At 42.3% G+C, this 16,904-nt stretch overlaps 2 protein-coding genes across 2 annotated transcripts in view; one reads left to right on the top strand and one right to left on the bottom strand.

Moving 5' to 3' along the window:
* LOC139175756 (uncharacterized) overlaps positions 1-11,036 on the top strand; it is a 29,489-nt gene extending 18,453 nt beyond the window's left edge. The window contains exons 2-7 of the mRNA XM_070767021.1: positions 4,632-4,756; positions 6,830-6,967; positions 8,013-8,054; positions 8,196-8,240; positions 9,127-9,171; positions 10,042-11,036. Coding sequence (XP_070623122.1) covers positions 4,668-4,756; positions 6,830-6,967; positions 8,013-8,054; positions 8,196-8,240; positions 9,127-9,171; positions 10,042-10,099 — 417 coding nt within the window. The 5' untranslated portion in view covers positions 4,632-4,667 and the 3' untranslated portion in view covers positions 10,100-11,036. The remainder of the gene's footprint in view (positions 1-4,631; positions 4,757-6,829; positions 6,968-8,012; positions 8,055-8,195; positions 8,241-9,126; positions 9,172-10,041) is intronic.
* The window catches only part of WIPF2 (WAS/WASL interacting protein family member 2), a 119,308-nt gene that overhangs the window by 97,261 nt on the left and 5,143 nt on the right, over positions 1-16,904 (bottom strand). The window lies entirely within an intron of this gene.

Below are 16,904 nucleotides of genomic sequence, written 5' to 3'. Positions count from 1 at the left end.
ACATAATATACGTAGAAATTAGTGATAGAAAGGATAAAAGGACAATAGGTCAGGGACTGTAGGCACAATGGTGCGCTTATGTGCGCCCTTTACATGCCTCCTCAGGTGCAAATTGCAGGTTGTCAAATCTTTCCATCCTTTCAAGATTGGTAAAATGAGGACCAAACAGCTAGGGGTAATATGCTGACATTGTAAACTTTCCAGAGAATGCTGGGAAGCACTACAAGGAAGCCTACAAGTTAAACTTTCCTTCCTCAGTTGCTTTTCCCACTTTTTTCTAGCTATAACAATGTGAAGTAATTTGTTTTTATAGCTGCAGAATGATAGTCAGGCCTTACAATCAGATTTTCAACTGAAAACAGATGGTAATCCTTGATTGTGACCCCCAAAATTAATCACAAATATATGAGTGATCGCACTAAATCATTTGATTTTCTATAAAAGAGACACTATTTTTATTGTTGCCATTTTTTCTGGCAAGTCTGTGGTGTCAGTTAATATGGTAAACTGACATCACGGTGATGGCATCCAGCAGCATCCATATGGAATGTTATGTGGTTGCTTGGTAACTGCGACCAGTGTTATTGGCTGAAATATTTCAAGATATTTTTCAGTTGGGTCAAAGGTTGAGAAGGGATAAGCATCATGAGGTGTGTTGGCCCTTCCGCGACCCAAATTTTCCTGATGGGAATTATACTGTACTTTGGAAGGCTGGATGGATTCATACTGCCATGCCCAGCCACAGATCAAGAGCTTGGAAAAAGGCAAAGAGTGGAAGATTTATTTCCTATATTCCAAACAAAGAGGCCAAAATTTGAAGAAAGCACTGGAAAACTCCAAGTAGAAGAAGGGAAAGCTGCTTCACACACAATGCCTCGACAATGGTGGAAGCCTGCACCACAACAAGCAGCTATGAAGGTCAGGAAGTGGCCACAAGCCACTCGCACAGGAAAAATAACAGGAGAAAAAGAGATGGAGAAAATTCAGATATTTTCTGTTAAGAGGCTTCCTCAGACATCATCTCACTCCTTAAAGAAGCGCTCCATTTTAGCTCTTTCGACTCAGCTGCCTCCTTCGACTTCTCTTGTAGTGGGTGAGAGTGGTGGGGAACAACCTGATAAAGGACTCTTTACTTTAGAATCTGGGGACAGTTCAGCACAACCCACCCACATTAAGCACCTTACTACCAGTGCTGTGGCAAGAGAAGAAAGCAATATAACTCCAGAAAGCTCCAGAAAAACGGAGAAACCTTCTGAAGAGGTAAAAACAACTTAAGTAAATAATGCTAACAGATGCATGAATAGGAGTATTACAAATTTTGGTTACCTAGATGTGTATTCTTTCCCCTGCCAGAAAGCCCAAGTGACATAAATTGTGCATTCGTTTCTGTAAAGACGGTTACTTCTTTGAGTAAAAGCCTTATTAGATTGTTCATAGTAATGTGCCTGCGCAAAGACCACTTCTCTGTCTAATTCCCATCTCTATATACTTGTAAGATTCTTACAAATTTTGTATCAGCATCTGGGGAGAATTGTCTATTCAGTGATGGACTACCAAAACTTTTACTACCACACTGTGGGTGTGGCTTATGCAGGATGCCCTGCATTTTCTTTTAACATCTTTCAGTATAAATTGGGTGCTCTAGTGTAGAGCTCCATTTTTGCTACCCCACTGCATTGGAATTATTAAAGATTGTTTGTATGTATATTAATTGGATTAATTGTACTATTGTGTCTTGTATATGATGTGAGCCACCCTGACTGCTCGGAGAGGGGAGGCATAAATATGCAATTAAACGAAAGTAAACTAATTAATAAAACTGGATTGGTAAAACTGCTGTTGTTTTTAAAATGTAGGTAGGTCCGAATATTTTTTTTTTCTGAGGAAAAGAGCTTTTATGTTAAAATATACGAAGGCTTATCTTTCACTTTACCTCTCTCTGTTTTAGCTTTGTTTAACCTCTCTTTGTTTTACCTCTTTTTGTTTCACCTTGCAGATACCAAAGCCACATAATGCACCTTATGTGAACTGGAAGCTGGCTTTTTCAGTCACAATGGCGATGCTACTTGCCCTAATGATTTGTGGGTTGTTGGTAAGCTAAAATATTTTTCTACAGATCCTTACATTAATAGACCATATTACTGCAGCCAGGATTTAATATAATCTCACCTCAGTAAAGGGTGGGATTGGTTTTTCTAAAATTATTGCTAAGAGGAATGAACGGGGGTAATTAAATGGGTGCATTAAGCTTGGATTCATTCAATTCTGAGAGGGAAGGTCTGGCCGGGAGGCTATATTTGCTCCATAAGACCTTCTTATGAGATTGACCCAGACCATGTTGGAGACCCCTCACCTTTTTATAAGCAGAAGATTGAGAAAAGGAAGAATTTCTTATTGAAAAACATAGGAAAAAACATTGGTCTCTGTGACAGTCATTGATCACTGTGAAAAATATTTACATTTATCTGTCACTTCTGTTTTTGTATTCAACAGATATCTTGTAAAAAAAGTAATCAAGTAAGAGATGGAACCTCTCCTGTAAGAAGGTAACTCCTAGAGTAAATTTTGAATATTGTTCAACTGTTTGGAATCCCCACCATATATTTGACCTCAGTGCAATCAAATGGGTTCAGAAGAACTTCAGGAGAAAAGTCTTGCACTCTGCTGTACACAATAGATTTCCTAATGCTACTGAGCTCAAACGTCTTGCTTTGGGTAAATTAGAATTGTGTCGTTTGTTGTCAGACCTAGGTATTGCATACAAATTTATGCATAGTCATGTTTTACCTGTAAATGACTTTTTCTGTTTTAATCGCAATAACATGTGCATGAACAACTCAATGTAAATCATTCTAAACTTGAATGTAAAACAGGAATTCTGTAATAGAGTTGTCAAAGTCTGGAATGCCCTATCTGATTCAGTTGTTTCAGCTACAAATATTCAGTTTCAGTCATAACTTGATTTCTGTGGACTTTACTTTATACACACTTAAATGGTCAGTAGAAGGGGTGTGTACAAATGCACTAACATGACTATTGACCCTATTTTCCCCTCAGCTGCCTTTCCATGGTGGGAGTGGCAGGCCTTGGGGGACAGGCTCGTTCAGGCTTCGTAATGCCTTCAGCCGAGGGGAAAAGTCTGGCAGGTCTTGGTGGATGGGCTTGTTCAGGCTCCGGAGCATGGCCGCCCATCATGGCCAACCCTCCTACCGTGGGCCAACCCTCCTACCGTGGGCTGCCAGGCGGCCTCGGCAACATTCGATGTATAAGATGCATCCAATTTTTAAAGCACCATTTTGAGATTAAAAAGTACATCTTATATACTGAAAAATAGAGTAAATAAATTTGAAACTGTATACTGTGAAAAATTATGTTTATGAGGAACAGTCTCAAGGTTACATGGCAATGCATTTATAAGTTTCACTCTTTAAAAAAACAAAATTTAATTGAGAAAACACTGCATCTAAAAGTTGAAAACACTGAAAAATTTTTTTGCTGGATGAATATGTATGTTTACATTGGCTTCCTCCTTTCTTGTCTTGTAAACGTTCAATTATTTTCAGTGTTAAATAAACATAAAAGTTCAAAAATTCAGGACGACATTCATACTAACTAAGCCAAAAATAAGTAAAAGCCCAAAGGTCTCACTATTTTTCTCTTTAATTGTTTTCTTTAAGTACAATTCTGGATACACAGAAGGAAGAAACACCTGAAAAACAGGTATGTAAGTGCAGAAGCAACCACTGGTGATCTGACTATATTCAATTTTCTTATTGGATCTGATAAAAATGGCTCCACATTCCCATAAGTATTGCAGAAAATAATAACAACAACAACAACAACACAAAAGTGGGATACCAAATCTCAATATAACCTGGCAAGATAAATCTATTAAATATGGATGACTTTAAAATATATGCGAAAAGCCCCCTGAACTTAGATCAATACTCAACACAGTTCAACTGTTCAGCAGTGAGATCATAGGTGATAGAATTTGAAAATGAGGCAGCATAGGATGAATGATGTGTACCAGAACAAATTGGATCAATAATTAGGAAATTTTGATTAAGAATTTGGCATTTGATATTATATTTTATTATATTTTAATTTGAGATATGTGAATTTGAATCTCTGTAAAGACTTATCATGGATGGGGTGCAGGAGGTGGGGCAGGGAACGAGACACCTGTCTTACTGGAATCTGGCAGCTCTGTGGCATCCCTCAGTCGGTCTCTTTAGTTCCAGCTCTAGCTGGAATAGAATAGAACAGGAAGCTCATTAGCAGAGCGGCTATAGCCCTGGCTGGGGTTTGGAAGCCGCAGGGCTGGAGTTTAGGGTGGTGGGGGAGAGAAAGAGAAAGAAAGAAAAAGAGACAGAGTTTGGGCTGCATGCAAAGAAGCCCGCAGAAGTCTTTCTTTCTTTCTCTCCCCCACCCCCAAATCTGACGTTGTGGCTTCCAGACCCCCACCCAGGGCAGCAGCTGATCTATGATTGCGCTTCCTGCTCAGGAAGAACCTCCATTCCAGGATTTGGAATTTGAATCTGAGATATAAATAAAATGATAATGAACCACTAATAGTAAAACCTCTGAAGTTTTATTATAACTTTTTCACATCTTTTCCTCATGTCTAGAGTTCAGAATCTTCTCTCTACAACCGGCTTAACAATATGTATCAACTACCTCCTGATGAACTTCTAGAAAAACTTCGTGAAGAATCCTTGAAAGAGGAAATTATATTCAATCGTGAAACACCAAGGTATTTTTCTTTTCTTTTTCCCCCACTTGGCACATATCACAAGAAAGAAATTCACAAAACATGATGATAGTGAGGAGGAGGAGGAGGAGGAGGAGGAGGAGGAGGAGGAGGAGGAGCAGGAGGAGGAGGAGGAGGAGGATGCATTTAATCATGTCCAACAAACTCTTGGCAATTCTATGGACCAGATCTCGCCACATTTTCCTATCTTGCACTACTTCCTTGAGTTTTTGTCTGTTCTGGTTGATCTCTGGCTTTGATAGTGTCCAGGCACCATGTTCTTTGATAGCCTGGCTTCCATTTACTGCTGATTCTTCCAAATGCATTCTCCAGCGAACTCCTCTGCATGAGATGACCAAGGTAAAACTAGAGAGGTAATCATTCCATTCTGAAACCTACAGAACATCTTTATATTTTTCATTACAAAATTGTGGAACAAATTTGGATTTCTTCAACTGGGATCATTATAATGCACCTTACATGGGGCTGACTTTGAAGATCACTTCAACTACCCTTGAAGGCAGCTCAGGAGCTACAACTGGCCTCTAAACTACATGCAGCCCTAGGTTGTCAATCTTACAATCACTGTTGTATGAGCTGTGTTGGCTCCCAGTTTTCTTTTGGGTGTAATTCAAGTGCCTGCTTGTCACTTTTAAATCCCATCATGACAGGGATCAGAATATTGGCAGGATCACTTCTCCCTGACAGCATCTGCCCTTCCTACCAGAAGTAGGTAGTTATGCTCCAGGTCCTTTCCTGAAGTCTTGCCATCCAGTGGGAGGTGTGCCTTTTTCTCTGGCTGTCCCTACTTTATGAAGCACTCTTTCCCCAAAAGATTGAGCAAACCCAGGTGCAGAGATAGAAAAAGAAGCTGGTGGTGAAACATCTCAAAGGAAGGACTGCAGACCCTGGTTTCTGTTTTCATTTTATGGTTTATTAATTTTGTTTAAGATGGGCAGCCATACAAATATTTCTTATAGAGGTAAAAGTGTGGCATTGCATAGAAATGCTTACTTTCTTCTTCCATTGAAAAAAGTCACAACATACCTATAAGAATGAAGAAATGTATGCAATTGCAGATGTTTCCCCTGTTGATTGCAAAATTTGGATGCTCTCTTCATATACTGCTTCTGTAGTTTGCTGGGGACACCAATTAGCTTCTCTGACAATGGCTATTTTCTCTAAACATGGGCATACCCCACTGCAGAGCTAATATATATGTAATATTCTTTTGAAAATAGGTTTGTTTAAAAACCATCTGGTACAAGGCTTGTATATGAAGAAGTAACCATACAAGTTGAAAATGTGTTAGATTTTATTGGTGTACAACAAATTATAATTTCTGTGCTTCTTTATTTATCAGATCTCCAGAAATACCTCAGTCTTTACCAATAACATAAGTTACTACAGTTCATATGTGAAAAACTATTAGTAATGTTGTCTTCCTTTTTAAAATTTTGAGCACCACATCAATTCTTCTACATTTTTATTGAAATGAAATTATTAGAAAACTTTAGAGTGCACTATTGAGTAATTAAGCAGAGTTTAAAACATTGGAAGAATACTTATGATATATAATTGAAAATTTTATTTTTCAATATATTTATATATACTGTATATTAGACTATTATAGAACATTCTCTGGAATTATGTATCTTATTTTTAAATATAATTATATTTTCCTGATATTTTAGTAATCCAAAAGCAGAAATATAATCAATCAATTACAGTAATACTTTAGAAACAGCTGCATCTGATAAAGACCCAATTGTTGCAGTGGTTTAGATACCATGCTAGAAATCAAGAGATGATGAGTTCTAGTCTCACCTTGGGCATAAAACAATGGCAAACCACTTCTGAAATCTTTCCAAAAAACCCGCAGGGACAATCCAGACATTTGCCAGAAGTCAACACTGATATGAAGGCATGCATAAAAATAATGATTGTTAAACAAATAAATGTACAAAATGTACAAAAAATATTTATGTAGATCCCTCAAAACTATTTAATACCACCTGAGTGCTGGACCAATTAAACAAACTTGGATTCATTTCTGTTTCTGCTTTATCTCCCTAGGAAGTTAATATCTTTAACAGCAACCAGACCTCCACCTGCAGCTCCACCTTCAACCCCTGTCTCATCTCCAAAGCCAGGACCAGCACCAGCACCACCTCCACCTCCAACACCTGGTAAAAAGGCCAGTTCAAAGAAAATGTGAGTATCTGTAGAATTATATATGTGGGATAGAGTAGAGCCTGTTAAAATGCCAATTGAAAGTATCTGTAGAGTTATATGTGTTGGATAGAATAGAGCTATTAAAATGCCAATTGAAAGTGAGTATCAATAGAGTTATATGTGTGGGGTAGTATTTATACTTGAAGGTAGATCCACCCATAGATTCTGATTGATTCATTTTATGAAAGAGCCATGGCGGCACAGTGGTTAGAATGCGGTATTGCAGGCTGACTCAATTGCTCACTGCCAGGAGTTCATTCCTGACCGGCTCAAGATTGACTCAGCCTTCCATTCTTCCAGTGTCATTAAAATGAAGATTCAGGTTGTTGGGGGCAATAGATTGACTCTGTAAACTGTTTAGAGAGAGCTCTAAAGCACTGTGAAACAGTATATAAATCTCGATGCTAACAGATATGAGTGGGGTGGCGCAGCAGGTAGAGTGCTGTACTGCAGGCCACTGAAGCTGACTTGTAGAACTGAAGGTCAGCAGTTCAAATCTCATCACCGGCTCAAAGTTGACTCAGCCTTCCATCCTTCCGAGGTGGGTAAAATGAGGACCCGGATTCTGGGGGCAATAGCCTTGCTCTTTTAAAAAAGTGCTATTGCTAACATGTTGTAAGCCGCCCTGAGTCTAAGGAGAAGAGCGGCATAAAAATCGAATAAATAAATAAATAGCTGGAGTAATATATGGTTTAATATGTTTAGATTGGAATTTGTGGTAGGCACGTTCCAGAGGACAATTTATCTACAGCATGTTTCTTAATCACAAAATTTTTTTAAATGACTGGGTGCCATCTCCCAAAATTCCCTAGCCAGCCACGCTTAATATTAACATCTTAATGCTCTTCGAGAAAATCTAAAATCTATATCTAAAGTCTAAAACTTTTGCATTTTAAGAAGTTTGAAAAGAAATGAGCCATTATCCTTCCCAGAAAAATGTATCCCTGGGAGGAATGCAATCTTAATTGTAACAAACTTCTTTTTAACTTCTGTTGTGTTAAAACACCTTTCTCTTTTTTGTCAGGTCTGAAAAAGAGGCACCCATTAGTGAGGAATTACCAACTGAGTGAGTAGTAAATGTATCTCAAGGATTGTTATTTAACTTATAACTTTTTTTCCTTCAAAATATTTCCTGGGAAGGAGACAATCTTAGCGGTAGCAGAATTCTTTTTAACTTCTGTTAAAACACCTTTCCGTTCTTTGTCAGGTCTGAAAAAGAGGCACCCGAGAGTGAAGCTACACCAAAGGCTGAGTGAGTAGTACAGTCTGTCAAGGGATCTTTTTTAACTTTAACTGGATTTAAGACAGTTGACCTAGCCCTAATGAACCAAGATTGCAAGACATCCCCTAACCTCTTCCATCCCCCAGCTCCCAGTGTAGAGTAGGCAAAAAAACAGGGGAAACCTAAAAGGCAGTGCCGCTGACAGAAATGTCTATTCGGTCACCGGAAGCAACCAATAGTCACACTGATACAAGGGGAGAGTGGACGGGTACCTGCAACAGGGCTGATGAATCGATTTGAAAAGGAGGGGAGAGTGGTGAGCCCATCCCTTATGTAGGACATTTTTTAGTAATTGAACACATTATAGATTCTAAGAGCATTCTGAATTAAAAATTTAAATTGGGGGAAGCAGAACTAGCAAGCAGAGGATGCCTCCTAGTTCTAGCAGTCACTAACCAGGCTGAAACTACAAGGCAAAAAGCAGCATTCTTTCCAGACTGTCCCATTTAGGAACCTATACAAAAAAGCAAGCTTTCATACAAGCAATAATGGATGCAGCACAGGCAGTTCTTGAGACTCTTAGAGTGGTCCATGTTATATCACTGCAACTGCCATGTTATATCACTGCAAACTCCCACCGCTACCACTGACCATCCTGCTCCCCACTTTCCCATCTTTTATCTTTTCATTATCTTTTATTGGTTAACTCTGTCTTTGATTATAGCCGTTTTTATAATCTTAGAAATATTTATTTTTTTCCTGCTGTAAGCCACCCAGGGGTTGCTTAGGAATAAGATGGGTGGCAATTAAATCGAATGAATTAACAGATAAATAACTAGGGCAAGCTGACCAAGTGATGATAAAATTTTCAATTGCTGCCAGAAAAATACTTAAATTCTGCTATTTCTTTTACCAGGGCTTCCGAAACAGAGGAAGGAACTGAAGCTACTTTAAAGAAAACGTAAGTAGCTTCAGGGTGCAAGTCAGGAGTATTTCTCTTTAAGAATTTTTGAAGTGATTCAGAATACATGATAAGATATTTAATGTCTAAAACATCTCATAATATCGTCATTTTATTTCACTGTTAAACCGTAGAAAGAAAAAGTGTTTTACTCCTAAGTATTTACATTTAGATGCCACAATAAGAATTCTACCAAACACGGTTTATTAGGAATAAGTGGTACCGTTATTTAAAGTTGCACCCATTGTATTCCTCCTATTGAAATACAATATTTTATTTAGCACAGATGCTTGTTTACAGGGTTACAGAAATAGTCACACATTTAATTCATTTATTAAACAAATGGATGTAATTGCCCAACACACATATACATAATTACAGTGGCTTACAACATTTATTTAACATTTATTAATTACATTCATTGAAACATGTCAAAAAAGAGAAGCCGTCACCCAGCATTTCTTTCCTGAGTCTTGTTGGAAGGCCAATGCGATGCCTCTGGAAACGTACTGCTCATCTTAGGGCTTCATTTCTCCCTTTCCCTAGCCTTACCATAGATAGAAAGTGATGCTGCCAGACCCAAAGTAGCTATTGGGAGAAGATTCTATGGGTGGTTACCGAGGCCTTTTCTCTTAGAGCAAATGGCTGTGATGCAGTTCTGAAATACTGAAATTCCTGCTCTTCTCAGAAAAATATTGGCATCTCAATACATGGATATTACTTTAGAAGAATATGAGATTAAGGGTACTGTATCTGAGATTAAGGGTACTGTATCTATTATAATAATAGCTAGACAAAATTTGAACAGACTTATTAGAAGAATATGTAGTTTTATAATTACATTGTCTTTTATTCCTTTTATATCCACAGAAGTTCAGAAGAGGGAGAGAGAGAGGAGGAAGAAGAAAAAGAGGAGAGAGAAGACTAATCCAATTTGTTAAATGAATATTATTGTATATAGTATTGGATTATTGTATATAGTATTGGATTATTATTGGCATATTATTGTATATAGTTTTGCATTATTATTGGCATATTATTGTATATAGTATTGGATTATTAAACACATTTCAAACACACTTTGTTATTGTTATGTTTATCCTGAGGTTTAAAATCATTTCAGAATAGCTATTCGCCCATTGGGAGCAACTGCAACTGTGTTGGGCTACGGTTATCATTATTCATGGCACCAGTAATGGGCAGCCAAAATTTTTACCATGGGTATGGTTTAATGGTCATGTGACTGGATAGCAGTGGCTTGCAGGCCATGTGATCAGTTGGGAATGGCTTGAACGATCAAGTGAAGTGTTAAGTCCTCGACTTACAACTTTACCAGTGTTGCTCGCTGGGATGACAAATTGCTTTGTGTTTCCTGCACTCTACTTCCTGGGTCGCCCCTCACCCACCTTAGGCTGGGTAGCTGGGTGAATGGGTGCTGCCAGAAGCATAAATGCTGCCAGCGCTGCTTCTACCCACTCCTTCTACTTGCACCTCAGGCGAAGGGTGATTTTGGGAGCGATTTGGGATGGCATAAGAATCATCTGGACAGGTGATTTTGGGAGCAATTTGGGATGGCGGAGGAAGCTTTTGGAGGGGTGATTTTGGAGCTGATTTAGGATGGGATAGGAAGTGTTAAAGATTCATGAAGAAGTTACAGAGTTCAGAATCTACATGACATCTCCTGAGCCGTCCTGATTGGTTGCTTTGTTTGGCGAGAGATTTGTTACCATGTCAGATAGAATTTGTTACATTGTGTTCCCTATAAATACAAAAGCTGCGGCACTTCCTTTCGAGCTATTTTAACTGTAATCCGTTTGCATTAACCCTGTCAACTCTAGTCGAATAAACAACTGCTAATTTTACCAGTTAAATCTCCGAGTATTTTTCATTGGCGACGAGGGTGGTTGAACCTCCCTTTCAACCTATCTACCATGGAAACTCCGACTGCCACCTCCGCGGCAAATCCTCCTGCCTTGTTCGACCCAGAACATATGACATGGAAAGCATATATGGCCGAATTTGATATTTTCTTGGAAGCGGCAGAGATGAAAGATGCCGACGATGGCCGAAAAAGAGCAATATTTCTGAACCACCGTGGCACACAGCTCTATGATCTCGCTGAAACCCTGACTGACCTGGCACCAGCTGACCACTAAGCTAGCCAACCACTTCAAGCTGACCAAACCAGCAAGAGTACTGAACCAGCTATACATCTCCATCCCATGTCCAGTCAACGAAGCAGTGGAAGTGATGTGCCGGTGCCTGGAGGCTGTTGGGGCCTGGATGGGTGTCAACAAACTCAAACTCAACCTAGACAAGACGGAATGGCTGTGGGTGTTGCCTCCCAAGTACAGTTCCATCTGTCCGTCCATTACCCTGCGGGGGGGGGAACTACTGACCCCCTCAGAGAGGGTCCGCTACTTGGGCGTCCTCCTCGATCCACAGCTGACATTGGAACATCATCTTTCGGATGTGGCAAGGAGGGCGTTTGCTCAGGTTCGCCTGGTGCACCAGTTGCGGCCCTACCTGGACAGGGAGTCATTGCTCACAGTCACTCATGCCCTCATCACCCCGAGGTTCGATTATTGCAACGCTCTCTACATGGGGCTACCTTTGAAAAGTGTTCGGAAACTTCAGATCGTGCACAATGCGGCCGCGAGAGCCATCGTGGGGCTCCCTAGATTTCCCCACATTTCTGCAACACTCCGTGGCCTGCATTGGCTGCTGATCAGTTTCCGGTCACAATTCAAAGTGCTGGTAATGACCTTTAAAGCCCTACATGGCATTGGGCCAGAATACATCTGGAACCGCCTTCTACCACACGAATCACAGCGGCCGATAAGGTCCCACAGAGTTGGCCTTCTCCGGGTCCTGTCGACCAAACAATGTTGTTTGGCAGGCCCCAGGGGAAGAGCCTTCTCTGTGGCGGCCCCGGCCCTCTGGAATCAACTCCCCCCAGAGATTAGAACAGCCCCCACTCTCCTTGTCTTTCGCAAATTACTCAAGACCCACCTTTATTGCCAGGCATGGTGGAGTTAAGATATTCCTTCCCCCTAGGCCATTACAAGTTATGCATGATATGTTTGTGTGTATGTTTGGTTTTTATAATAAGGGTTTTTAGTTGTTTTATTAATTGGATTGTTACATGTTGTTTTTTTCATTGTTGTTAGCTGCCCCGAGTCTGTGGAGAGGGGCGGCATACAAATCCAATAAATAATAAATAATTATAATAATAACAACGAGTATACCGGCACCAATTCTCTCGGATGGCTCAAACCGACGGGGAGACGATAAACCAATTCGCCACTCGTCTCCGTGCTGTTCTGTCACAGTGCAATTTTTACAACCTGGAAGCGCGCCTAATCAACACGCTAATCTTCGGCATGCGAAATGTCAAAATCAGGAACAAACTCCTGACAGAACACGATCCTTCCCTTCAGGACGTGATCAAAGCGGCTCAAATGATTGAAGTGGCCCAAGCTGCCGCCACCGATCTTAAAAGGAACAATAAAGTTGTGACCGTACATCACCTTGACTACTCCCTGCCACATGACGAGCCACCACCAGATGACAGCGACCTTCTCCACGATCTCCCAGAAGACGCCTGCCTCCAAATCCAAACTCCTGCTACTAGACCTCCACGTCTACAGCCTCAGATCTACTCCTGTCTTGGCTGCCGTGGAAATCACCCACACTCTAGATGCCCGTTCCAGAATGCCTTCTGCCACCGTTGCGACTGCAGAGGCCACGTCGCGGATGCCTGCAGAGCCATCCTGCCCGAGGACCAACCCATCTCTCAAAGGCCACCTCGACTACAAACCCATCTCTCAAAGGCCACCTCGACTACAAACCGCATCCTGGCTAAACCGAGACACCCGAATGCCAAGACCCCAATACAGCGCGCCTGCCAGGTATCCACCGTTTCCACCTCGAAACCAACACCGAGGTAAACTTTGCCCCAGGGAAACCAACAGACTGGAACTTAGTCCAAACAAACTCTTAATTCCTATATTTTTGAACAGGCAGCCCTGCCAGATGGAACTGGACACTGGCTCCAGGTTTTCCATAATGCCTTGGCAGAAGCTAACACTGTACATGCCAGACTTACTGCCTTCCCAGCTAATGCCTGTATCTGCAATTATCAAAGACTTCCAAGGGAACCCCATTTCTATCTTGTGGAAGGCTATTCTACCTGTCACCTTTAAGAGCATTAACTGTAACCTGCCCCTGATCATTGTCCGAGGGGCTAAACCTCATGGGTTTGGAATGGATGGGCTCATTGGGATTGGCTGTGACTGGGCTACATCAACTGAGGGTGGAGGAATCCCCTAATTTTTTTTCTAAATTTCCCAATGTGTTTGACAATTCCCTGGGTTCTTACAAAGGCCCTCCAATTTCCCTTTCCCTAGATCCAGCTGTTCCCCCCATAAGATTGAAACCTCGAAGGGTCCCCTTACCCCTATTTCCAAAGTTGTATCACCAGCTAGACAAACTGATTGCACAGGAAATCTTAGTATCTGTGGAGCACTCCCCCTGGGAAACCCCAGTTGTAACCCCCATGAAACCAGATGGTTCTTTAAGGGTATGTGCTGATTACAAATCAACAATAAATAAGGCACTGCAGCACAACTCCTACCCTATCCCTATTGTACAGCAGCTTTTGCATTCTCTAGGCAATGGCAGATATTTGCAAAGCTGGACCTCGCCCAAGCTTACCAGCAACTGCCGGTCGACGAAGCCACCGCATTGGCACAAACAATTGTAACCCACCGAGGGGCCTATGAATGCACCCGCCTTCAATTCGGGGTCAGTATAGCCCCAGGGTTATTCCAAAGGTTAATGGAATGTTTGTTAACTGGTCTTAAAGGCACCGTGCCTTACTTTGACGATATACTCATCTCAGCCGAATCACAGACCCAATTGCATCAGCAAATCAGGGCAGTCCTCACTGGAATGCAGGTGAAAGGATTGAAATTAAGGGCAGATAAATGTGTGACAGTGTAGAGTTTTTGGGATACAAAATCGACAGTGAAGGCATACACCCCACCTTAGAGAAAATAAGGGCCATCAGAGAAGCCCCTGAACCAAGAAATAAGGCAGAGCTTCAGGCCTTCCTAAGGCTCCTTAACTTCTACTCTATTTTTTTAAAACAGAAGGCTACTGCAGCTGAGCCATTGCACAGACTACTACACAAGGGAGCAGCCTGGAGATGGGAAAGCAGTGAACGTGCAGCTTTCATGAGAATAAAAGACCTTTTAACTTCTCATAGCGTGGTAGTCCAATAAAATAACACCCTACCAGTACGGCTCACATATGATGCCTCCCCTTATGGGGTAGGTGCAGTACTGGCCCATATCTTGCCCAATGGGGTGAGGCTCCCATAGCATACTTCTCTAGAACTCTCTCTAACCCTGAGAGGAATTATAGCCAGCTTGACAGAGAGGCCCTGGCCTTAGTAGCAGGAGTTAGGAAATTCTATAATTACATCTTTGGAAGAGAATTCGAACTGGTGACTGACCATAAACCACTACTAGGCTTACTGGCCAACAACAAACCGACCCCACCGTTCCTATCATCAAGGATGACCAGGTGGTCTATTTTTTAGCTGCTTATCAGTACACACTCCTACATAAGGCATGGTCTCAGATAAACCATGCTGGTGCCCTGAGTCATTGCCTCATAATGCAACCAGTCGAAGACCCTGCACCAGCCAGTGAAGTGCTATTGCTGGAGTTAGTAGACCAGCCCATTGTCATGGCCAAAGACATAGCCACTGAAACCAGGAGAGACCCAGTCTTACATACAGTCGTGCAATACATTCTCAGAGGGTGGCTAGCACTGTTTGCCGTAAGGTGCACGCAAGCGCAACCCCAAAATACCCCCCCATGCACCCTTTTCCAAGGGCGCGCAAGGAGCCGGGCGTTGGAGTGGGGGGCGGTGAGCGATGAAAGTGCTGAGGTGCCGGGCATGCTCCCCGTCCCCCTGACAGCCCATGGGTAGAAGGAAAGGGAGCCGCGGCTGCCCCCACCTCCCCACAGTGCCTCTGGCCCCCTCGTGCCCCTGGCCACTCGCCGCTGCCCTCCACCCACCTGATCCGCCCCCTCTCCTGTTTTCTCTGCCTCCCGCCTTGGGGTGCGACTTCTCCCGCGGCGGCGGTAGCTGCGACTTCTCATCATCATCATCATCCGCGCTCCGAGCCAGGGAGCTGCGAGAGGGTTTTCTCTGCGCATTTTGGGAATGTCCGCCCTGCCCCTCTCGCAGCCCCTTTGCTGGGAGCCCTTTCGTCCCGAGCTTTCAGCAAGGGGGCTGCAGTAGAGGCAGGGCAGGCGTTCCTGAAGCGCTCTGAGAAAGCGCTCTCACAGCCCCCTCGCTGAGAGGGAGAACGAGAAAGAGCAACAGACAGAGCAAGATGGAAAGAGAGAGGGAGAGAGAAAGTTAGTGAGAAAGAGAGAGAGAGAAAGAGGGGGGAGGAGAGAGATAGCAAGAGAGAGAACAAGAGAGAGAAAGAAAACAAGAGAGATAGAAAGAGTGAGAGAGAGAGAAAGCAAGAGAGAGAGAAAGAAAACAAGAAAGAGAGAGAGAAAGAGAGAGAGCAACAGACAGAGCGAGACAGAAAGAGAAGGAGAGAGAAATTGAGAAAAAGAGAGAGAGAGCAAGAGAGGGGGAGAGAAAGAGAAAATTACTCTTGATTTAAAGCATATGGTAAAAAGCACCCAAATAATAACAGAAAAAACCCCCAGCCTCGTGTGTGTGTGTGTGTGTGTGTGTGTGTGTGTGAACTCTTGAACCATTTCCAATAGCCCTCACCTGTTATTGGAAATGTTTCAAGAGTTCACATACACACACACACACAAGGGGGGAGGAGACAGGGATGGAAAAAGAGGAGAAGATAGTAATAATAGTAATAGACTTTGGTTTTGTTTTATTATTAATTTATTTTAATAAAAAAGAAGGGATTTTTTTCTTATTTATTTATTTTATTTATTTTTATTTATACTTCTATGCCGCCCAGTCCCAAAGGGAATGCCGCTCAGACACTATACTTTTCCGCCCACAGCGAAAAAAAATTAGAGGGAATATTGGTGGCCAGGAAAGGGCCAGGACCGTCACCTTAGAGAATTCACAGATAAACAGCAAGAGTTAACCATCATGAGAGATTGTATCCTGTGGGGAGACCGAGTAGTAGTGCCCAAGAGTTTAAGGGGAAAAGTAACGAACATGCTACATAAAGGACACTCTGGAATCGTTAGGATGGAGGCCCTAGCTAGAGGGCACCTATGGTGGCCAGGATTAGACAAGGACATTGAGCAGTGGGTGGCCACCTGCTCCCCCTGCCAGGAGTCTAGGCCTAGCCTTCCTAGAACCAAGCCAACGGATTGGGAACCACCCAGGGGCCACTGGTCATGTGCCCATGTGGATTTTGCTGGGCCAGTAGATTCCCAGTCCTTCCTGGTAATAGTGGATGCTTATTCTGAATGGGTGGACACCATCCTCATGGGAAGTACAACCTCATGCGCCACTTTCAAGGTTTTACGTAGGCTCTTTGCTACCCATGGTTGCCCGGAGATCTTGGTATCAGACAATGGGCCTCAGTTCACCTCAAGACAGATGGAGCTGTTCCTAGCTCAATTAGGGGTCAGGCACGCCCTCAAGTCACCCCATGCCCCTTGTGCTAATGGATTGGCAGAAAGGCTCGTAAGGGTGGCAAAAGAGGCTTTAAAGAGGTCTGAACT

This window comes from Erythrolamprus reginae, chromosome Z (genome assembly GCF_031021105.1).
Source record: "Erythrolamprus reginae isolate rEryReg1 chromosome Z, rEryReg1.hap1, whole genome shotgun sequence".
Lineage (NCBI taxonomy): Eukaryota > Metazoa > Chordata > Lepidosauria > Squamata > Dipsadidae > Erythrolamprus > Erythrolamprus reginae.
This window is presented reverse-complemented; position numbering and strand designations above follow the sequence as displayed.